Source organism: Moschus berezovskii, chromosome 8 (genome assembly GCF_049115385.1).
Source record: "Moschus berezovskii isolate FMDL1 chromosome 8, NW_MosBer_1.0, whole genome shotgun sequence".
Classification (NCBI taxonomy): Eukaryota; Metazoa; Chordata; class Mammalia; order Artiodactyla; family Moschidae; genus Moschus; species Moschus berezovskii.
In genome coordinates, this window is record NC_142467.1 from 64,892,958 (window position 1) to 64,917,139 (window position 24,182).

Here is a 24,182-nt window from a genome sequence, read left to right on the forward strand (position 1 = left end):
TTGGCTAGACCTTCCTGGTGAGGAGCAACCACCCTTTCTAAGAGAATCTGCAGTCGCCATGACTGAAGCAAAATGGTCTCTTGTTTCCCAGAAAATCTGGTGACTCATCCCACTTTGTCTTGTGAGCTCTGCAGATGACTGGTTTGGGGCTAGAGAAGGGGAAACGAAGAGGAGGCATTGAGGGGATATTGAAAGCTGATCACCCATCTACTCAGTGATGTTTCTGTGCGACCATTTGTGTGCCAGATTTCGTGGGAAGCACTAGTGATACGAAGGTGAAAAAATAGTTATAGCTCCCCTGGAGCTTTCAGCTGACTGGGGAGCAGAGTCTATAGTAGGTGTACCTCCTCCTGGCTGAGGCATCAGGGCAGGCTTCCTGGAGGAGGAGGCTTCTACACCAGGGCCTGGATCACAAAGAGGAATCGGTGAGGCCAAGGACAAGAGGAAGGTCTGAGGAGAAGGTGTCAAGCTGGAAGAGTATGCACAAAGGCCCAGAGGCAAGAGTGAGGATGGTATGTTTAGGAGGCTGGTGAGGATGAGGGCTTTAAGGACTGACACTTAACCTAGAGGGCAATCGGGAGCCATTGAGGGCAGTGGAGTGAGGGAGTCACTTATTCAGACTTCAGTTTCAGATTCCTTTGGTTGCAGTGACCTTTCTACAATGGTAACAGGAAAAGGAGAGGGTGTGGGAGGCAGGGATGGTGGCAAAGGCTGTTCTTTAGGACCCTGTTCGTAGTGAGGTGGAGAGACGGCGTATCAGAGGGTGGGCACCCTGGTTGAGACCTCTGTCCTGGGTTACTGAATTTGTATGGTGAAGCTAATGCACTTCTCTCCAAGAGCTGAATGGGAAACAGACAGGTGAACTCGCTACAAACAGGTAAGTTCTGCATCAGCCTCAGTTACTGACTGACCAGTCACAGGTGGGCATTTCAGAAGAGCTTTTTGATGACAAGAAGGGTGGCAGTTCTAGTCCTAAACTAACACAGATTAAACAGGAAACAAACAACAGAGGGACATTTCTGAAGTCCACACCATTTTCACCGCAAAAAGGGGTTTTAAGCTCCGGGAGGGCACAAGTGGCAGGGAAACAGGTGCACTGACCTGGCGCTCAGGGGCTGGTCCCCACGTGGTCCCCACGGATCGCCTGCAGTGAGAGCTCGTACCCAAGGAACATGGCTGCGCTCATGGGGAAGCCACGCACGGCATTGACCGTGATACCTCTGAAAAACACCTTTGGCAGGAGGCGGGGTTATCACAGGACACTGGCCAGCACCCTCCTCAGGCATCCACACCTCCGCCCTCACCCACATCACTGCTGAAGGCACATTTCTTCGCAAGCCCAGTATGCACGTGCTAAATACTGTCCGCTCACAGGTGAGTCCCATGAACAGCACACACGCTTGCTTAAAACTGTGCTCTCTCTCATGAGCATGCGAACACATGCTTGGTTCTGGGACTGCAAGTTACAGCTCCATACGCTCTGCAGTGGTAGACAGAGCACCAGGCCCTGACCAAGCACTGTGACAAGGGCTTCACAGGACATCCCAGAAGAGGCAGGGTAGGGGGAACTAACTCAGGCCGTGCTTCAGACGGCAGATGTGGAGTCCAGGCACAGCTTTGCCAGTTAGTAGCTATGTTACCTGGGAAAATGGCCAAGGCTCTAGAACTCGATTTTCCCACCTGTCCAATGGGGGTAATAATACTACTGACATCCTACAGTTGTTGAGGGAATAAATGACATGTTGCTTTTAAAGGTGTTTTCACAGTGCCTGTCCTACAGTAAGCACTTGTTAACTATTGACAAATCACACCACCATCCTTATTATCAATAATGTATGAAATTGCTACTTCATACAGAGTAACAACACCCCACTTCCGTCATAAATATGAATGCCGAGGAGTAGTTGTACAAGTGGCCTGTACTGAGTTGCTAAATCCCACCTTTAATACAAGAAGACTGGACTTGTCACCCCTAGGGAACATGGTAAGGTGCTTCCCTTCCACCATGAATTTTCCTGCCTGGTGCTGGGTAAACATTGATCTATGTGATGTGGTCCTAGCCCTTGGGACGTTTATAACCTACTAGGGGACTGAGCGACTTTACTTTCTCTTTTCACTCTGATGCATTGGAGAAGGAAATGGCAACCCACTCCAGTATTCTTGCCTGGAGAATCCCAGGGACAGAGGAGCCTAGTGGGCTGCTGTCTATGGGGTCGCACAGAGTCGGACACGACTGAAGCGACTTAGCAGCAGCAGCAGCAGCAGCAGGGGACATAAGCCCCATTCAGGAATAATTGTGGGGAAGTGTGCTAAGCTTCTTCAGTCATGAGCGACTCTTTGTGACCCCATGGATTGTAGCCCGCCAGGCTCCTCTGTCTATGGAATTTTCCAGGCAAGAATACTGGAATGGGTTGCCATTCCCCCCTTCGGGGGATCTTCCCAACCCAGGGATTGAACCTGTGTCTCCTGTATCTCCTGCATTGGCAGGTGGGTTCTTTACCACTAGCGCCACCTGGGAAGCCCCAGGGTGGGGAGGAGCTGTCATTAAATGTCTTCTCTGGGAAGAGATGACACGTCTGAAGGCAAATCACTACCCACACATGAATGACCTGAGAACTGTCAGGCGTAAGAGATAAACCTGTTAACTGATGCCTGTATAATTTACTGTTCACAGATTAGACTTGGTACTGTAACTCTCAGAAGGTCAAAGTCCAGCCTTTGGCATGTCCCCAGTTTCCTTAGTTGGACACTGGTGTCAGGGTAGGTGCAGACCACTGTCATGGGCCATGACATCAGGTGACATCCCTTCAGGAGAGGTGTCTGTAGCGTGGCCCCCGTGGAAGCCTGGAACATGCAGCTTTGTCAGGAAGGAGAGAGAAGGGCCTCAGTATACCCGGGGTTGGGGGGAAGCCTTGGCCCCAGGGAAGGGAGCTGATGGGCCAAGATCCACAGAGGTGAGCAAGTGGCCAAGACAAACAGTGGAACATTCAGGTAGGGGGCCAGCAGGCTCCTTGTAACACTGTCACTCCTCTCTAATGTCTAACCTTTCTGGAATTCCACAGAGATGGAATTCACCCGGGGTGACTGAATAACAACAAAAAACTGGGTCAGGCTCCGAGAGGAAAATTCCATGCTGGGTGTGCACAGAGGCTCCCGTGTGCCCTAGCACAAGGCGAGGCAAGCCAGACAGGGCCCAGCTTGGAGTGTGACCCTCCTCCCCCACGGCATTGGGGCATGCCGGAGCTGTGGGCCACTTCAGACAGCCAGAGGTGACCTCCCCCCAGCGGTGGCCTGCTCCGCTGCAAGGCCCAAAGATGGCAAGCAAAGTGCAGACCTGATGGCTCTTACCCTGGCTTTTGGAACACAAAATCACTAGATCTTTCCTCGTGAATCCTCAATGGCTCCCCCACTTCCCAAGATCAAGTCCATACCCTTCTCTGACTTTCCAGGACCCACATGCTTCTTGCATTTCTCTGAGCTGCCTCTTACACTTGACACTGTGGGCAGTATATTGGCCTGCCATTCCTCCTACTGGGCCAGCTCTCTCCCACCACTGAGCTTCTTCTGGTCTCTGCTGCTGGAATGCCCTCCAGACTCGGTTCTACCCTCTGGTAGCCCTGCCATGGCCGCACCAAGTAGGATTATGACCCATTGCCTTCTGTGCCCTCTGTATCTCTGCCATCACAGCCCTTCTCACACCATCTTCCAATCACCTACGACTTGTCGATCTACTCATTAATAGTCCTAATCAGAGCAGTGAGAGCTGGGCTATGTGTATGGCTCCCATTTGAATCTCCAGCACCTGCACTGTGCTTGGCCTAGAAGATCCTCTATAAATCTTATTAAGTGAATCAGTGGCTAGTTGGATGGGCAGATGAGTGAAGGAATGAGTGAATGAACAAACTCCTTAATGAGAAAAAGAACAGTCTCTGAACCAAGAGTCCTGGTGGTGGTTGTGGTAGTGGCGACGGGGGACTCCTGGAGCAGAAGAAAGGTTCCGGATCCCACGAGTGGCAGAGCCAAAGAGCAGTCAACCCTGATGCCTCAGGAAGCTTGTCTGCTTACAAATGGTCCTCTCCATCTCTCCTTAGAGTCATCCAGGCTCACCTCACTGTCCTGACCCCCCTCAAAGCAGTCACTTCTGTGGAGCTAGAGGACATCAAGTTACTCCTCCAGCCTTCTTACTGCAGATGACAACTATCCAAGTGTGAGCCATGGCCCATGTGGTTCAGGATGATCCTCAAAGCAGGCAGAGAATGGATCCCCAACTACCCCAGCTTTCTACCATTCTGACTTGGGGCTGCTCCTAAAGTCCATGGACTTCTAGTTCCCCCATCATCAAGACTGCTCTCCTGGTAATCACTGAGTTATAAGGCGCTACTAAAATTGGGCACTATCGTCTTTATTTCACACCCTTCCAGTCCTTTACCACACCGAGTTCTTCTTCCATAAGGAAGTGAGAACAGGTTGCAGCCTCAGTGAGCTGCAGCAGAACTCTTTGGGAATGGGGACTCCATAAAGCCAGCATTAAGCCCACTGGGACTGGAGCCTGCCCTAGACTTTAGGGAAAGGTGCTCTTCCTGCTGCTGCTAGGAATCTGATGGTGAGACTACCCAACTTTCCAGGGATGTATAGGATTCTTTTTATGTTACTACGTATGTTTATATGCAAACACTTATACAAACACACATAAATATATATACATGCATATTTGCTTGCACAGTTTGTGACTATTTGAAAATATATCATGAGAAACTCATAACTGATTGCCTTTGAGAAAACACTGGGGGTCACAGGAGGGACACTCTTGTGTCCCTCTTATACCTTTTGAAGCTTCCTATTTTTATATTATAAATACTATAAAATTTTTAACCAACTAATAAAAATAATTAATCTCCATCAATAATGTAGTTAATCAACTTTAAGTCTAAGTGAAGTCGCTTAGTCATGTCCAGCTCTTTGCGAACCCACGGACTGTAGCCTACCAGGCTCCTTGGTCCATGGGATTTTCCAGGCAAGAATACTGGAGTGGGTTGCCATTGCTATTATGACTTAAAACCTGTCTGAATATACACTGTGGGTCAGACACTTTTGAGATTAAGAAATCAATCATCTGACCTCAGTTGTTTTCTAGGGCTTTGCGTTTAACAACACAGTAACATTTTGTAGGAAATGATATCAGCAATATATTTTGCTTCTACAGACTTTTTGGAAATATGACACATTAATATTTGGGAAAACAGAATATCTCAAAAATTGAGCATCTCTTTTGAATCTCTCTTATGTTTCCCTGTGTACTTGTTGATTGAATCACAAACTGTGCTTCTGCTTAAAAAAAAATACAAAAGACAATTGATTCAATATCCAATTATGATAACAATTATCAGTAAAGTGGGTATAGAAGGAATAATCCTAAACATAATAAAGTCAAAATATAACAAGCCCAAAGCTAACTTCATCATCAATGGTGAAAGCTGAAGACATTTCCTCTAAGACTAGGAACAAGACAAGGAAATCCACTCTTACCACTTTTATCCAGTAAAGTATTGGGAGTCCTAGGCACAGCAATCAGAGAAGAAAAGGAAATAAAAGGAATTTAAATTTGAAAAGAAGTAAAGCTGTCACTGTTTGCAGATGACATGATACTACACCAAGGAAATCCTAAAGATGCCACCAAAAAACTATTAGAATTCTTCAATGAATTTAGTAAAGTTATAGGATACAAAATTAATATACAGAAATTTGTTGCTAACAGTGAACTAACAGAAAGAGAAATTAACAGTCTTTTTTACAGTTGCATAAAAAATACACAGAAATATGTTTAATTAAGGAGGTAAAAGACTTGGAAAACTATGACATCAGTGATGACACAAACAGAAAGATACACTATGCTCATACTCATTAAAATAATTAATATTATTTTAAAAGACCATACTCCTTAAGATAATCTACAAATTAAATGTTATTCCTATCAAAATATCAATGACATTTTTCACAGAACTAGAACAAATCATTCTAAAATTTGGATGGAAATACAAAAGACCCAGAATAGCCAAAACAATCTTAAGAAAGAACAAAGCTGGAAGTATCATGTGCCCTGCTTTCGAACTATACTACAAAGCTACAGTAATCAAAATAGTATGGTACTGGTACAAAAACAAACAAATAGATTAATGGACAGAATAGAGGGCCCAGAGATGACCCCACACTTATATGGGCAATTGATCTACAACAAAAGAGCCAAGAATGTAAAATGGGGAGAAGACAGCCTCTTCATTAATGGTTTTGGAGAAACTGGACTACTTTTTCACACCCTATATAAATTCAAAATACATTAAAGACTTAAATGTTAGACCTGAAACTATAAAACTTCTAGAAGAAATCAAAGGCAGTTCATTCTTTGACATCAGTCTTAGCAATATTTTATAAGCAGTCTCCTCAGGTAAGGAAAACAAAAGCAAAAATAAACAAATGGGACTACATCAAACTAAAAAGCTTTTTCACAGTGAGGGAAACTACCAACAAAAGGAAAAGGCTGCCTAATGAGTGAGAGAAGATATTTGCAAATGATATATCTGATAAGAGGTTAATATTCAAAACATACAAAGAACGCATACAACTCAACATCAAAAAACCAAACCACCTGATTTAAACATGAACGGAGGACCTGCATAGACATTTATCCAAAGAAGACATACAGATGGCCAACATACACATGGAAAGTACTCAACATCACTAATCATCAGGGAAATGCAAATTAAAACCATAATGAGCTAGCACCTTACACCAGTCAGAATGGCTATTATCAAAAAGAGAAGAAATAACAAATGTTGTCAAGGATGTGGAGAAAAGTGTTCATAATGGTAAGTTGGTGCAGCCATTATGGAAAATAGTATGGAAGTTTCTCAAATAAATTAAAAAATAGAACCACCACTGCTACTGCTAGGTCACTTCAGTCGTGTCCGAATCTGTGCGACCCCATAGACGGCAGCCCACCAGGCTCCACCATCCCTGGGATTCACCAGGCAAGAACACTGGAGTGGGTTGCCGTTTCCTTCTCCAATGCGTGAAAGTGAAAAGTGAAAGTGAAGTCGCTCAGTCGTGTCCGACTAGTAGTGACCCCACGGACTGAAGTCCACCAGCCTCCTCTGTACATGAGATTTTCTAGGCAAGAGTACTGGAGTGGCTTGCCATTGCCATTGCCATTCCACACAATCCACTAATTCCACTCCTGGGTATTTACATAAAGAAAATGAAAACACTAATTAGGAACGATATATGCACTCCTATGTTCATTGCAGCATTATTTACAGTAGCCAAGATGTGGAAGAAATCTAAGTGTGCATCAACTGATGCATGGATAAAGAAGATACATATATATGCAATGGAATATTATCACCAAGCCATAAAAAGAATTAAATCTTGACATTTGTGAAAACATGGATGAACCTAGAAGGTATTATACTAAGCGAAATAAGACAAAGACAAAAACTGTATGATTTCACTTATATGTGGAGTCTAAAAAACACAGCAAATGAACACACATAACTAACCAGAAACACAGCCATGGATACGGAAAGAAAACAGGTGGTTGCCAGAGGGGAAGAGTGTCGAGGAGGAGAGAAACAGGTGAGGGAAATGAGCAAGTACAGACTTTCAGTTACAAAATAAATGAGTCATGGGTTTGAAAGGTACTGCAAGAGGAACATAGTCAATAGCTATGTAATATCCTTGTATGGTGACAGGTGGTAACTAGACTTATCATGGTGATCATTTTCAAATGTACAGGAAAATCAAATCACTATGCTGTGTACCAGGAACTAACAAAGTGTTGTAGGTCAATTATACTTCTAAAACAAACAAACAGAAAAAAAACATTAGATTTGTGGTTACCAGAAGTGAAGGGTGGTGGGAGGGGAAATTAGATGACGGTGGTCAAAAGGCACAAGCTTTGAGTTATAAGATAAATATGTACTAGGGATGTAATATACAATAAGATAAATATAATTAACACTGCTATACATCATATATGAAAGTGATTGAGAGGAAAGCCTGAGTTGTTGTTATAAGGAAAAAAAAATGTTTTTCTATTTTTTAGTTTTATATCTGTGTGAGATGATGGATGTTCACTAAACTTATTGTGAACAATATTGTGAACATATCATTATGTTGTATACCTTAAACATCCACAATGCTGTACACATCAATTATATCTCAATAAAACTGGAGGGAAAAAACTGAAGTGAGAATTCTAAGAAGGTGTCCGAGTAGAACATGTCAGGACTCTGTCTTCTCACCTAGACAACTACTACACTGACAGAATTTGTCTGATGTAACTACTTTAGAACTCTGGAGTTTACTGAAAGCTTCCAAGTTCCAGGGGAGCATTTGGGAAGTGGTTAATTTTGGTCAATGTTAGCTTTTAGCACAGTAGCAGCTACCTATCCCCCACTCCAAGCCCTTTGGCAGGCAGCTGTGCACATGTTCCTGGAACAACCTGCACACAGCTTGCAAGAACCAGGGTGGGCAACAAAAGCCTTGTCCTCTGAATATATTGGACATCTGTGACTGGCCACGGATTGCTGTTTCTGATCACGAGGTGCAAAGAGGAAGACAGTCATTCTTGTTTAACATCCCCCTCCATTCTGCAAGCCCATCCTCCTCTGGCTGAACTGATTTCCGGGGAATTTATAGCAATGGTGACCCCTTTCCCTTCATTTTTCTCTTTTCCCTCTTTTGACATTAAAGCCAGACATTAAAGGTTAGGAAATTCAAAAGCAACTGCATGTATGGGGAAAATTAAAAGTGACTGTGCATGCCCAGGGAAAGGTGCAGGATCAGAAAAAAAACCTGAGAAAACCTTAAGTTTACACCTCAGGCTGATCTTTGGCACAGAGATAGCCTACAACAATCAAAAATGAAACCTACCACACCCTGGGGAAGAGACAGAATCTGATTTCTAGAGTTACTACATTATTAGACTCAAATGTCTAGTTTTCAGTTTAAAAAATTACAAGGTATATAAGAAATAGGAAAGTATGGTCCACTCAAAGAAAAAAAAATCAACAGAAAATGTCCCCCAAAGAGACCTGATAGCATATCTACTTGACAAAGACTTTAAAACATCCTTCTTAAAGATGCTTGAAAAACTAAAGATGTGGAGGGTGTCAAGAAAATGATATGTGAACAAAACAGAAATGTCAGTAAAAAAACAGAAAACCCGGAAAGAAACCAGGCAAATTCTGGAGCTGAAATGTACTGAATGAGTTACTGAAATGAAAAAAATTTACCAGGAGGATTCAAAGGTTTATTTGAGCAGGTAGAGGAAAGAATGAGCAAACTTAAAGACAGGACAGGAGAAAGCATTGAGTCTTAGACATAGAAAGCAAAAACATTGAAGGAAAGTGAACAGCGCCTCAGGGACTTGTGGGAAACTCTCAAGCAGAGCAGTATATTGTGGGAGTCCAAGAAGAAGCGGGGTGGGCAGAGAGTATTTGAAGTAATATGGCCAAAAACTTCCCAAACTTGATGAAAAACATGAATGTAAATATCAAAGAAGCTCAATGAACTCCAGGTAATATGGACTCAAAGAGATCTACACTAAGACCCATTATAATAAATTTTTGAAAGACAAAGAGAGAATCTTGAAAGCAGCAAGAGAGAAGTGACTCATTATATACAAAGGATCCTCTATAAGACTTTCAGCAGATTGCTCATCAGAGACTTTGATGATTAGAAAGCAATGGGCCAATATATCCCAAAATCTAAAAGAAAATTAAAAACTGTTGATAAAAGATTCTATATCCAGAAAAACGATCCTTCAAGAGTGAGAGATAAATAAAAGCCGAAGGAGTACATTACCACTTGACCTACACTGTAAGAGCTTTCCTGTGGCTCAGACAATAAAGAATCTGCCTGCAATGCGAGAGACCTGGGTTCAATCCCTGGGTCGGGAAGATCCCCTGGAGAAGGAAATGGCAACCCACTTCAGTAATCTTACCTGGAGAATCCCATGGATGGAGGAGTCTTGCAGGCTACAGTCCACGGGATCACAAAGAGTCAGACATGACTGAGTGACTAACACCACCCTATAAGTAAAGCTCAAGAGAGTCCTTCAGGCTGAAATAAAATACCACTAGACAGTGATTTGAAGGTGTATGAAGAAATAAAAATCTCACAATAGGTAGACACACAGGGAGAGTAACACCAGCATGGTAGCAGCAAAAGACATCCTTCATTTTGCCCTTACTTCAAAAACAAAAATTAAACAACCATCCATGAACAAAGGTGCCTCTGTGGGAGTTGTGGGATCCAGCACCTTACACCAAGGGACCCAACAGGAATCCTGCCCACCTGTGCATCAGCTAATAGGCAGAAGACCCCAGTCCTGGCAGTGAAATCTGCAGTGGCCTTTGAAAATGTTCCAGCCACTCTTGGCTATAGGACCTGGAGAACACTGACTTGGGCAGTCTCATACAGAGCCTTTGTAGAAGTCCAGGTGTCTGGAGGAGAAGTTCTGGCCCTCCACTGGAGCAAAAAAATAGAACTTTGAACACACTTGGATGGCAGTTAGTAAAAAATGGAGGGTTTGGGATGAGGCAGCCATATGAGATAAGGCCTAGAGGTCAGTAGTAAATTAGTACTAATAAATACATATACCAGTGCTAATACTAAAATGTGAACTCTTTCCAAATGTTCTTTATGTATTATGCATTAAACTGAGCACTGTTTATATGCCTCATTTAATGTAACCTTCAAATGTCTCTTCTGTTTATGGTAGGGATGGTTATCATAGGAGAAACTGAGGACTAGAGAGATAAAGCTTGCCTGGATTCCCCTAGCTTACAAGTAGCCAGACCTGGTTTGGAACTCAAGTCTGCTGATTCAAGTTGTGCTGTTGTTTAGTCAAGTTGTAGCTTAGTTACTAAGTCATGTCTGACTCTTTGCAACCCCATGGACTGTAGCCTGCCAGGCTTCTCTGTCTGTGGGATTTCCCAAGCAAGAAAACTGGAGCGGGTTGCCATTTCCTCCTTCAGGGGACCTTTCTGACCCAAGGATCGAATCCATGTCTCCTGAATTGGCAGGCAGATTTTTTTTTTTTTTTTTAACTACCGAGCCACCAGGGAAGCCTCTAAGAAGCACTACAAGAAAGCCAGGGGCCCATTCGAGGAAGAGCAAGTATAAGGGGGCTAGGAGGTATCATGGGAGGCAAGATAGATGGAGATGAATTAGTTTATAACCTTAGACAGTAGATGTGGAAACCTGATCTTCATTCTGATATAGTTTAGAGGCAAGAAGAGGCTGCTGCTGCTACTGCTAAGTCACTTCATTGGTGTCCGACTCTGTGTGACCCCACAGACGGAAGCCCACCAGGCTCCCCCGTCCCTGGGATTCTCCAGGCAAGAACACTGGAGTGGGTTGCCATTTCCTTCTCCAATGTGTGAAAGTGAAAAGTGAAAGTGAAGTCGCTCAGTCGTGTCTGACCCTTAGCGACCCCACGGACTGCAGCCTACCAGGCTCCTCCTTCCATGAGATTTTCTAGGGAACTGGAGTGGCTTGCCATTACCTTCTCTGCTAGGGTTTAGGATAAGCTCTTTGCGTTCAGGAGAAGGGAGACAAGGCCAGGCTGGAGGCTACTTCAATAGCCGAGACCAGAGGTGATGGAGCTGGCTGGCATTGGGTGGAAAGCAGCAGACAGATCGGGGAACTGGAACTTGTGAGATGTGATGACTGCGGTGGGTCTGGGAGTTCTTTCTTGGCAAGGGGTGAGGGTGAGGGACTGTTCGGGGAGTGAGGAAGGAGTTCCCAGCCCATCTGGCTGAGGAGGCAGGGGATCGGCTCAAGCTGGTGGAGCCAAGGATGTGTGCTTATCTTCTCCCGTGAGAACACCAAAATCGCAGCTAGTTGTTGAACAACTCTCAACAGGAGGACTCTGGAACCCACCAAAAAAAAGATACCCCACATCCAAGGACAAAGGAGAAGCCGCAACCAGACAGCAGGAAGGGTGCAATCACAATAAAACTAAACCCCATACCCACCAGGTGGGTGAGCCACACACCAGAGAACAATAACACCAAAGATGTTCTCCCACTGTTGTGAAGGCTCTAGGCCCCGCATCAGGCTTCCCAGCCTGGGGATCTGGCAAAAGAACTGGGAATCCCCAGGGAATCTGACTTTGAAGGCCAGTGGGATTTGACTATAGAACTTCCACAGGACTGGATAAGGAGGCAAGCTTGGCGACTTGAAGGTGATTCCAGGCCCTGGCTCTATCACGTGTCAGCTGTGTGACCTCAGGTTGGTTACCAGTCCCCTCTGAACCTCTCAGCCCAGTACATTTTGAGCATGCACAGGGGAGGGAGTCCGGGGTGAGGCCATAGCTGAAAGCTGGCAGCTCCCCAGAGGCAGTGCTCGATAAATGGTAACCGCCAGCACTTCGGTTTCCCTATTAAAGTCTGACATCCCTGCGTTTGTTTGACCCTGCCCTCCGGGGACTGACACTAACCCCAGAAGTCACTGACATGTGACTGCTGCAGGGCTTACTTTAAGACCTTCTTTCTGATAACTCTGGAAGATACAGTCCAGGACACCTCTGTATTTGTTTACATAAACCCCATCAGCTTGCAGCCGGCTCTTCATGACGTCCATAGGGGTTGCTGTTCCCCAAGAAATTGCTCCTGTAAAGAGAGAGACAAATAGCTATGAGGGGCTAGCTGGTCAGGGTCTGGAGGGGCCCTGGCTCCCTGTAGATTTCTGGAAAGAGCTCAGGGTCAGGACCTAGGAAAAGGGTCCCTGATCCTCCCTTACCACATGCTATGGGACTCTGCAGAAATTTTCTGCCTCCTCTAGGCCTTGGGTTTGTCTTCTGTAAAATGTGCCAGAAGTACTTCTCTTCGTGGGATTGCTGTGAGGACAAATGAACTGACGCATATGAAGCATTGAGCACAGAGCCAGGTGCGTAGCTAGTGCTTCGTAAGCAGAAGCCTATATTGACAGCTTTTATTGGAAGAAAAGGCCCAGTACTTTCCAAACACGCACAGGGGAGGGAGTCCAGGGTGAGGCCTGAGGCTGAAGGCTGGTAGCTCCCCAGCGGCACAATTTATTCTGAACACAGAGACGCTAAACAAACACGTGCAGATAGGCTGCTGGCCAGCTGAGGGATTGTAGAGAAGAGGGGAGGGGCAGGTCTTTAAAGAGCTCTTTTGCAGTGATGTGGAATAGAAGAAGCCTTGGGACCATGTGCCACTGAGTCTTCTTCATTGGATAAAGCTCAGGTGTCCTGGTTTGAACACTTTTGTGACTTAAAGGACTCCGAGAAAACACCACCAGGTTATTGTGTAAACACAGACATTGGCACATTCTTTGATGAGGAGATGAAAACAAACTGATGCCAAAGTCCAACTGGTTTGCAAGGTTTTGTAACTGGTGCCCAGCAGCTCCCAAATGAGGTCTTAGCCTGTCCCTAGCTCCCTGCCCGCCCTGGCCTCCTAGCCTTGGTCCTCTGGGAACCCTCTGGGCGTCTCCTGCCTCCTGCCAGGATAAATGGGGCTGTTTCCCTGCAGTCAGTCCAGGTGCTTCCCTGGCATACCCCCCTGTTCTCAGCCCACGGGCTTGGGTATTACAAAAACAGGTTTGCCTGCCAGGCCACATGCATCTGTTCTCACCAGATATGAGAGCAGTAGGGGCCTGTCTGCCCTCTCAGCCAATAGGTACTAATTGAGCACTTGCTGGGAGCTGGCACAGGCCAGGCCTCAGACATGCAGGGGGATGGGGAACACGGGTCTGGTGGCTAAGATGTAGGCTCTGTTATGTGTTTCCTGTTTCAAGCACAGCTGGTTATGATGAGGAGGAGAAAGAATGACAATTTTCTTTCCTTTTTTTTTTTTTTAATATTTATTTGGCTGCACTGGCTCTTAGTTGCAGCACACAGGATCTTTAGTTGCAGCATCTGGTTCCCTGACTAGGGACTGAACCCTGGATTCCCTGCACTGGGAGTTCAGAGTCTTACCACTGGACCCCCAGGGACATCATGACAATTTTCCTTTCTCCAGTGGATCTTTCCCGTCAGCATCAAACATACCAGGCTATCAGCCTTCTTAAGAAGCACTCCCCTCTTGACTTCCATCCCCCTCTCTGACTATACTTGTGTTTCTCTCTTCCCCAATACAGTGCAGTCAAATCCCTCAGAAGTGTTGTGCATACTTGGGTTCTCCAATTTCTTTCATCCCATTCTCTCTTGATCCCACTTCAATCAGCTTCTCACACTCTTCTCTTCATCCAAATCTTGTCAAAGTCACGTGGCCTATGCATTGCTAAACCCAAGCCCTGGGAATAGCAAGTGCAAAGACTTTGTGGTGGGGAGGGAGCCAGGCACAGTCAAGCTGCAGGAAATGGACCAGTGTGACTGACACTGAGCTAAGTAAGGGGACGTGAGCAGAAAAGGAGTGCAGAAGGGTAATGAGCAGATTGCTGATGGCTTGAAACCACTGCAAGGTCACTGACTTCCAGCTGAAGTGACATGGAGATGCTGCATGGGTTCTGAGGAGGGAGGTTAAGTAACCGGTCCATGGTCACAAAGTGACTATGTGTGGATTTGAACTTGGCTCTTTCTGAAGGCAGTGTCCCTGCTATACTGTTTGCATTAGCTGTGTGACTTTGGGTTGGTCACTCTGAACCTGAGTTTTCTCATCTGAAAAATGGGGAGAGTGATTCCTACCTTCTGGGGAGAATGAAATCCTCATGTTAGAAAGACTTGTAGGGTGCCAATATTTTTAAAAGGTAGACCACGATAACAGATTTTCTTTTCAAAACTCAGCACTACCTGACACAGAGTGCTCAAAATATACCTTCCAACTGAAAGCAGAAAGAGCCCAAATAGGGACTCAGAGAGAAGGTGCGGGGAGAAAGAGGCGGGCCATTCCTCATCCCTAGCCCTTCCTCTGCCTGGCTAGGTCTGACCCTGTGTATGTGCATGCGTGTGTGTGTGTGTGTGTGTGTGTGTGTGTGTGTGTGAGTGCACGTGTGTGCTAAGTTGCTGTGGTCATGTCCAACTCTTTGCGACCCCATGGACTGTAGCCTGCCAGGCTCCTCTGTCCATGGGGATTCTCCAGGCAAGAATATTGGAGTGGGTTGCCATGCCCTGCTCCAGGGGATCTTCCGCACCCAGGGATTAAACCCAAGTCCCCTACATCTCCTACATTGCAGGTAGATTCTTTACCACTGAGCCACCAAGGAAGCCCCAGGTCTGACCATAGCAGGTACTTAACAAAGAACTGTTGGAAGAGTGGCTGGATGAACCCTGCCCTTGCCCCACTGTCCCGCTGAGGCGGTCAGCACAGGGTCAGGGATCAACCATGCTGCCCTTACCCGCCATTCCGCCCGCCAGCCACACAGCACAGGGGCTGGGGCCTGCGCAGGCCTCAGGCGTAATCCAGTCACTCAGGAACACGTAGGGGATGAAGTAGAGGCAGTAGCCTGGGATGTCCCTCAGCAGCATGGCGCTGGCTCCCCGATATAGCCCCACCAGGCCTTCCGTCCGCACGATGGTTGCAAAGCAGTGCACAGGCCCCTGGTAGGCTGGCTGTTCCCCAAGAGCTGCCACTCTGGGCTTCAAACCGAGGTTGGCTGCAAAGACAGGGCAAAAAGGTGGCAAGTGGCCCAAGGCAGGAGACTGGCCATTCTCTGGCACTGAGGGAGCCCAGCCCAGCCCAGCCCATTGAGAGTTCCCACTCACGTCACCAATTGATTTTTACCAAACCTTCTGACTGTCTTGGCAGCTCAAATGGGGATCCTGAAGTCCCAGTGTGGAGCCCCTGCCAGCATGTGCAGCCAGACTGGAGGCAGTCCCACCAGGTGATAAAACACCTGTTGCCTTAGAATGCCCGGGGGTTGTCCGTCAACCATCACTATGACATTCTGAGCGGATGTGACTGCACGATGTCTCAAAACAAATATGCTGAGCCAGACAAAGCTCTTTCTTGAAGCAGAGGCTGTAAAATCCAACACACTGTGTGGGTATGTGTGTGAGTGTGTCTACTTGTGCATAGCATGCTAAAAATCATATAAGATTTAAAACTAAACTGTCCCGGCTCCAAATCCTGGCCCTGCGTACCAACTTTCTGACCTTGGTAGGCAGCTTTTAAGTCTTTGTTTCTTTACCTTTGAAAAGAGGACAAGCCCATACTGAAAGCTGCTAAGAGAGTGGACCTTAAACACTCTCACCACATACCCACACAACATGCCAACTATGTGAGGTGGTGGATGTGCAAGCTGACATGATATCATTTCACTGCACACATGTCCACCAAATCATCACACTGTGAACCCTAAACTTATACAAGGCTGTATGTCAACCCTATCTCAATAAAGTTGGGAAACTATTTTTTTAAATGAAAATGAGAATAGGCTGTGGTGAGTATAAACAAGGTAATACCTATAAAGAGCTCAGCATGGTGCTAGGAACATTGTAGGGGTGCCGTGGTCTCACCAGAGCATTACTGAGACCAGATGACGGGCTGGAAGGCTGGACGTGGTCTCAGTGACACTCCAGCCCTGGCCAGGCAGTGCCCTGAGACAACTGTAGGGCAGAACTGTGCCACTGGCCCCTCAGAGTCCAGGGCACGGAGTGCTGTCTCCTTCTCTGACCACTGGGGTCTCTGCTGGCAGATCACTGGTCTTGGTCTGGTTGTTACGTTGGTAGTGTCTTCTCAGGACATATGTAGACAGCAAGTAGCGACTCTAATCCTTCCACCTGGCTCCGTTCATCTCCCCGTCTGATGCTCATCTGCTCTGCTACAGACCCTTTGGCACAGCTCTGACTCATGGCCAGAGAGACCTCCCAGTCCCAGTGCAGACAAAGCAGATCATATTCTCAACTTTCCCTTCTTGGCAAACTAAGATGACGGGACCAGGGCAGAAACAGAATGAAGCTTGCTTGTGACCACATGCCCATTTTGTCACCTGGGTTCAATTCCCTGGAAGCACCAGCTCAGTTGGGTTTTTACAGCACGCTGGCTAAGAGACAGATCACTTTCGTTACACAGGTGAACTTCCAAGCCCCCTAAATAGCCCCATCTTTATCAGATGAAGGTCAGGAAAGAACACTCTGCTTCATGATGCCACAGTCCAAATAGGAGATTTATGAGTTAAGTACAACTTGTCCTTTTCACTTATCCTGGATGTAGACAAGGTCAAGGGGGAGGTTTCTATTTACCTGGAAAGTTTGCTTTAACAAACTAGTCCCGTATTTTCTTTCTGTGTTGGGGGAAGAGAGGGATAATGTCCATGTGTGTTAGGCCAACTACAGGAGGCTGAGTCCCATTCTCTTTTAAAACGGAGTGAGCAGGTGTGGCAGCCACGTTTAGGGGCACAGGGCGCTCTGAGCTCAGAGCAAGGTCAGACACTGCAGTCTGAGAGCCCTCTGAGAGATCACTGAACACTCCTTTCTCTCCCAAAGCCACTAGGATACCACCAGGGTCATTCTGGGAATATTTGGCATTAAACCAACTAGATGTAATTGTCCCGACATATAAACTTTGCCTGGGCTGTGCTCACATGGAAGTACCAGCGATTTGTCCCAAGAGTCAAAAGTTTTCATGAATCAACTCTAAGTATGATGTAGAACTAAGAAGTCACTTATTGAGGGAGAGCTCCTGTCAACATTCTGCTTGTTTGGAGGCACATGTTGGAAAAAAAATAAATAAAACACCTTTCCAACCTCCACTGGCTCTGTCAACAAAAAACCTGCCCTTTTTTTCCTTTTCAGGATAAGCAATAAGAAATTCTCTCATATTTTCCTAGGGTTAAAACAAAAGCAATCTAGCTTTAATTGCTTGAAAATGATCCATTTACAACTATTACATCAATATAATTATAATGCTGACCTGGAACACTGACACGAGTCTGAGCTGGCTGTCAGGGCCTTCTGAACATAAGGTGATACTGTGAAGCCCTCGGAACTCCTTGCAGCTCATTCCTGACATTTGTAAATAATTTTTTTTATTTGGAAATAACTGCAAATTTGCAAAAAAAAAAGTACAAAAAAAGAGAAAATTTTACACAGAACACGTTTACCCCCGCACCTATTTTTAACATTTTACCTTATTTGTTTTATGGTTTGTGTGCCCTCTCTTTCCCTCCCTGCCCATACCCCTCCTCCACTTCTCACTCAAACATGTGTCTGCAATTAAACTGAACAGATGCCTTTGTCCCAATTTCTAAACTTTGCCTGGTTCAGCTCCAAGTGACAGTGACCTGACCTGGAGTCAAGGTTTTCATCAATCAGTTGTGGGTATGATGTGACTTGCAGGAGTTACTGACAGAATGAGAGAGTCTGATAAAATTGGAAAAACATTTGGCCAAATCGGGGGCCAGCCTTGTCATCAAGACCTAGTTCGGTTCAGTTCAGTTCAGTTCAGTTGCTCAGTCGTGTCCGACTCTCCGCGACCCCATGAATCACAGCACGCCAGGCCTCCCTGTCCATCACCAACTCCCGGAGTTCACTCAAACTCATGTCCATCGAGTCGGTGATGCCATCCAGCCATCTCATTCTCTGTCGTCCCCTTCTCCTCCCGCCCCCAATCCCTCTGCATCAGAGTCTTTTCCAGTGAGTCAACTCGTCGCATGAGGTGGCCAAAGTATTGGAGTTTCAGCTTTAGCATCAGTCCTTCCAATGAACACCCAGGATCTCCTTTAGAATGGACTGGTTGGATCTCCTTGCAGTCCAAGGGACTCTCAAGACCTAACCCAGCACCAAATCTGTACTTTCATTCTTTTTCTCCCAAAATAAGCAATAAGGAAATTCTTTGGCCCATACATACAATATATAATTTTATTCTCTGAGCCATTTCAGGGTGTGTTACATACAAAATAGCCCTTAACCCTTAAATACTTTAGTCTGTGTTTCCACCCTACATGCTGTGGAAAAGGAGCCGGGTCCCTAATCCACGAGGACAGCCCTTTATCTAAATACTGCCTGTGCTCACGCTCTCGGTGAGCTCACGCTGACCTTTAGAGTGTCCCTCCCCCACCCCCAAGACAGAATCCAGTCCATCAGGCATTGTATTTCGTTGTCATGTCTCTGTAGCTTCCTGTCATCTGGAGCGTTTCCACAGCCTTGCTTTGTTATTATTTTTTTATGGTGACACTGACATTTTTTAAGAGTACACAGCCCCCCTTCTTGTTAACAGAACTTTCCTTATCTGAGGTTTGTGTGATGTGTCCTTCTTATCACACTGAGATGATGCACCCTTGGCTGGACTTCTTCCCCGTTCTCCAGTCTCACCTCCTTTCCCATGAAGGCCAATCAACCTCAAGATCACCTTGTCTTCTCTGGCCTCCTCTACTTGTTTTCATTAGTTTGTTTTTTCAACTGAGGTGTAATTTACATCCCAAAAAAGGTGTGGCTTCTAAGTGAGTGAGTTTTGACCATGACATGCACCAGATACCATATCCCACTGAGAAAACGATGTCTCATGCTTGAAATAAGCCATTTTGGTCACTCAGCAGAGCAAAAATCTGAAGCCTACCTAGCCTGTCCTGCTTTTCAAGGTAAAATGATTCTGTGGTGTTAATGAAGTGTCACCCAGTGAAAAGCAAATCTCTTTCAGGTGAGAGTTGTTACAGGCCCCCCTACTTTAGTGGTAGTGGTATGGACAATTCATACGGGACCACGAGGCTGAAGACAGCAGGCATTGCTGCTCAAACCACAGGATGCTCCATGGCTTAGCTGGGGAAGGTGTTGCCAGGGAGACCTGGCAGCCAGACTTAGAAAAGCGCTGAATTGGAGCCTCTGGTAACTCTAACTCTGGACCAATTTTAGTTTGTGTAAAACAAATTTTGGTGACCCTCAAAAACTGACTTGGGAGTTGCTGGCAAGCAGCTCTCAGAAATATACACAACCGATACACGTGAATTTGTTAGCCTTTGTGCATGGAAGGAGGTGGGTACTTTGCTCACACTGTACTTCCCCTCAGCCTATTGTTCAGGAACCTCCAGGGCTTGGGCTTGGGGGTGCACACACGCCTGTGAAGAGATTCACATGAGGTATATTTCCTTCTAGGATGAAATGTATTTAGTTTCCCTCATGAGAACTTTTTGTCCTGAAGTAAGGATAAGACGATGAATCAAATTTTGATTATTTCTTACCCTGAATGCTTTGCTATTTGCTTTGCTATTGAGGCCATTTTTTACTGTCCTCTTTAAACTAAGAGCCTTTCACTATAATAGGTGCAGTAACACTCAAGATGTCTGTGGTTTTCTTTGTTTTCCTAAATTCATTTAGGATCAACTCAAGCTCACCTGACAGGCAGGATTTCAAAGTCAGTAATATCAGCCCCCATCTGCTCCTCACCTTCACCTACAAGCACAGAAGCCCCCACAGTTCTAAAAAGACCCTCTTCCGGGTTCCCCTGCGTGGTTCGGCCCAGTCCCCTCCTCACCCCTTGGACCACATGCTGTGGCCATCTGGCCCCACTGCTCAGCAGCAGCATCTGGCACCTGGCTTGCTGACTCTTGCCTGGACCAGGAGGCCCCTATGATGGCAAGCACCTCTTCAGAGAGCTCCGCAGGGGATGGGGGCGTCCAGGTTTAGCCAGTCCTCACAGGCACCCACACAGTCACTCCTTGGGGGATCCTCCTACCTCAGAGAGGCTGCACTGGCCCAGACGCAGGCTGAGGTCCCTGTAGATCTGCCTCTGGCGCCCCTCTTCTGAGAACCCAGGGACCTGCTGCAGCATCCCACGGTACCCTTCCCAGACACAAACACTTTTAACTCTTTCCTTCCTCAGGTAATGCTGTTCAGTGTCTTCAGTGGGTCATGGCCTTGGAGACAGGAAAGTCAGGTGAAGTACAGTGACTAGTCACAGATCCACTTGAAGTAAGGAGAGCCCAGGCCTCAGGGACACAAAGGACTGGCCGCTCCCTGGAAGGGACAGCACCACCAGACCTCCTCTGTTTGTCGGTGGGGGTTGGAGGTGGACACAACACCATTTCTTAACACATCACTTTCTCCAGAAAATCCTTAGCAGGTCAGCCACCCACAGATGAGGCCCTGCTGGTCCCCAGTCAACAATGTGCAGGCTCACCAAGTGTTCTGTGCTCAAATACCCCTGGGCCAGCAGGCTGTTAAGTGTAAGGGGGGAGCACGGGGTTACTTCAAGGGATCCACCAATCCACAAGCCTTGAAGACTGATAGAATTCCTCAAATATCTCATGTACATGTCTGACCATTTTTCTCATATTTCTCATGTAGGTGCTATGTGGGAACTCAATAAAAATTACTTAAATACACTGATAATCCACAGTAGTTTCTTATCATATGTGTTTTCTTAATAATGGATACAAAGTAAAGCCACTGTTCTATGGGTTGGACTCCATTTCGTATATTTAAAAAAGTACTCGTAGGGACTTTTCTGGTGGTCCAGTGGTTAAGAATCCACTTTCTAGGACTTGGTTCGAGCCCTGGTCGGGGAACTAAGACACAACATGCCTACGGACAGCTAAGCCTGAGTTCCACAACTACTGAGCCAGATGGCTGAAACTAAGACCCAACATGGCCAAATACAATAGATAATTTTTTTTTAAAGGTACTCATAGAAAAAACTAGGACCCCTAGTCCCTGCCAAGGCTGTACCTCTGTCATGGTCTGTTTTGGTTGCTTCTGTTTTTGGAACACGTGGTTTTCCCCTAACTGACTCAGTGAGTTTTCTGGCAGTAGGAACCACACGCTGTGATGTGTCCCAGGCCCTGTGACCCTGTACCTGACACTGTGGGCTTTATGTGCCTCAACACCCATTCAGAGAACACCTGAGCATCTGATTGGCCGCTCTAGCAGGGGGCCTCCCAAAGCCTCACTTCCCATGTTGGGCATTCCTCCAAGCCCAGCCCGGTCTGGTCCTGGTGCCAGAGACTAAAAGACACTTCCAAATCATGGTATATGCTTCCACACTGGTCTAAGATGCTGTGGAAGCATCCAGTACTATGGATGGACATCCTCCAACTGACAGGCTGGGTATAACCTCTGTGGTTTGGATTTGAACAGGCTGGGGGACCCTGGGTTCACCTCCCCAGGATATTACCAATGGGAAGCTCTGGCCCGGTTCCTATTTGTAGAGGGTATGGTAGTTTTCTCATGATCTAAAGAGACCATGATAGGCAGATGGTTTACTAGAAAGAGCTCTGTGTTAGGAGCAGCTAGGCTTTGCTCTGCTGCTCAGTTGCTATTTTCTGTATAACCTAGCGCAAAAGATTCCCCAACACTAGCCTTCAGTCTCCTTGTCATATACAAAAGGGGAAGAATAAGAGGCCTCTCCATATCCTCATTGGGCTTTTGTGAAAATTAACTGAGAATGCACTTTGGCAAGTACAGTTTACCAAAATGTGTGTTGTACAAATGTATTTCACTTGTGGCAAATAGTTATCGTTCTTGTCTTTATTAACTTGTCCTGATGTAATTTCAGATTCCGGAAGAGCCAGACCTGCCAATCTCAGGCAGCTGCACCCTACTGTGTCCTGCTGTGACCTGCCAAGCCTCCTGTGGAAGACTGTGGGTACCCACACAGCACTGAGAGCTACCAACACTAGTGTCAAGTATAGAAATCAAGACAATATTTGCCCTTGTCAATTGACTGAAAGAACAAATGGGTGTGTCCCTATTGACCATATGTAACTTGTACAATGGTGTGTTATGTTGTGTACATCTTCATTAATTTTGGCAAGCTATATGAGACCACAGCTTGAAAAAGATTCAAACTGTCCAGAACTCAAGGGTGCTTCTTGAACTGCATGGCTATATGCTTGGCCTCTTCACAAAACCCCTCCCTTCACTTTTGGGCTACCATTGCTCCAGCCCTCACTTCCTACTGGCATATAGCCTACTGAGAAGAAGGCCCCAACTGTGGTTTCTGTGCCACTTGTCACATTTCAAGAATTCCTACCTTCCCATAGGCTTCCTTCTTTAGAAACTGATGGAGCAACATATATCTCTTTACAGAGCTTAGCATTAATCATTCTGGCCCTGAACTGGGAAATTCTTAGAAAGTATCAGATGGCTAACCTGCCTAGAGATAAATATGCTTCTGAGCAGCCACACATCTTTATGGGAGCAATAAAACTATGTTGCCAAAGAGACAAACTGATGTAGTCAGGGCCTCTGAGGCACAGTTACTGCCCTTCCCAGTCAGACATTTCTGAAGGTCCCATTTTGTCATCAGACAGCCTTCCAAACTCAAATGGGCTTTGTATTCAGGTGAGTGGCTGATGATCACCCCTCGGTTGGCACTCCCCACTGTTACCATCCAACCCAGCCCTTGTCAGCGTGTCCCCTCTCGGCACATCCAGATATTCGGACCCTCTCCTCCTTGAATCCTTCATTCCGTCAGATTATATTAAATATGGTAGAGTCAGGCTCCCTCAACTTCCTTCCTCTTGCCTCAAAACTCTCTCTCAATTATCTCTTTTCCTTCTTCTCTCCCAATTCGGGAAAGAAAGTCTTTCTCTTTGATCTGCGTCCACTGCCGCCCTGACCTCAGCAGCTCCCCCACTTCCCTCTCCCTCCCCACGATGGTGGCACTAGTCTCTCAGGACTGTGTTTCCAGGGTGTGGAACTGCACAGTCTGGGGCAGAATAGCCCAGAGAGCACGGATAAGTCACTTAAACCCAGCGTCCGTGTCCCCGCCCACCAAACAGTGACTGACAGTGCAGATCTCATAGAGTTCTGTGGGGACTGAATCTCAGGGTGTGTGTTAGCACAGAACGCATGGTCAGGCACGGCGCTTGTTAACTATAGCTATTAGCGTCAGCACAGCTCCTTCTCAAGCTTCTTTACAGCGTCTTCTCATTGCCAGTCCCCTCTTTGTTTTTGCAGCTCAACTTGGCATTTGCATCTAATGTCATGACTTCAGCTGTCACTTTGATGTCTGTCACATTCCTGTCTAGACCTCCTGCCCTAACATTTCAGCTGGAGTTCCGCCCCCTACAACAGGAACCAAGGCCAAGTCTCCACATTCTCACTTGAGACTGCCTCTCCAGCGGGATCCAAATCATCAACCGCAACAACGAGCATGCGCGCTGACCCACGCCCACCAGGTTCCGGCCCGCAGGCTTCATCTGCTGCCTCGTTCCCTGCGCAGGCGGTGCCGCCTCCCTCACCGCCACCCAGCTTTGAACTCCTGGGTCGTTGTCTACAC

General features: G+C 46.4%; 1 protein-coding gene across 1 annotated transcript in view; it reads right to left on the minus strand.

Moving 5' to 3' along the window:
• Window positions 1-1,108: 1,108 nt before the first annotated feature.
• SLC25A48 (solute carrier family 25 member 48) overlaps window positions 1,109-24,182 on the minus strand; it is a 40,397-nt gene continuing 17,323 nt past the window's right edge. Inside the window, exons 5-7 of the mRNA XM_055431127.2 lie at window positions 15,364-15,621; window positions 12,541-12,674; window positions 1,109-1,231 (exon numbers count right to left, since the gene is read on the minus strand). Coding sequence (XP_055287102.1) covers window positions 1,109-1,231; window positions 12,541-12,674; window positions 15,364-15,621 — 515 coding nt within the window. The remainder of the gene's footprint in view (window positions 1,232-12,540; window positions 12,675-15,363; window positions 15,622-24,182) is intronic.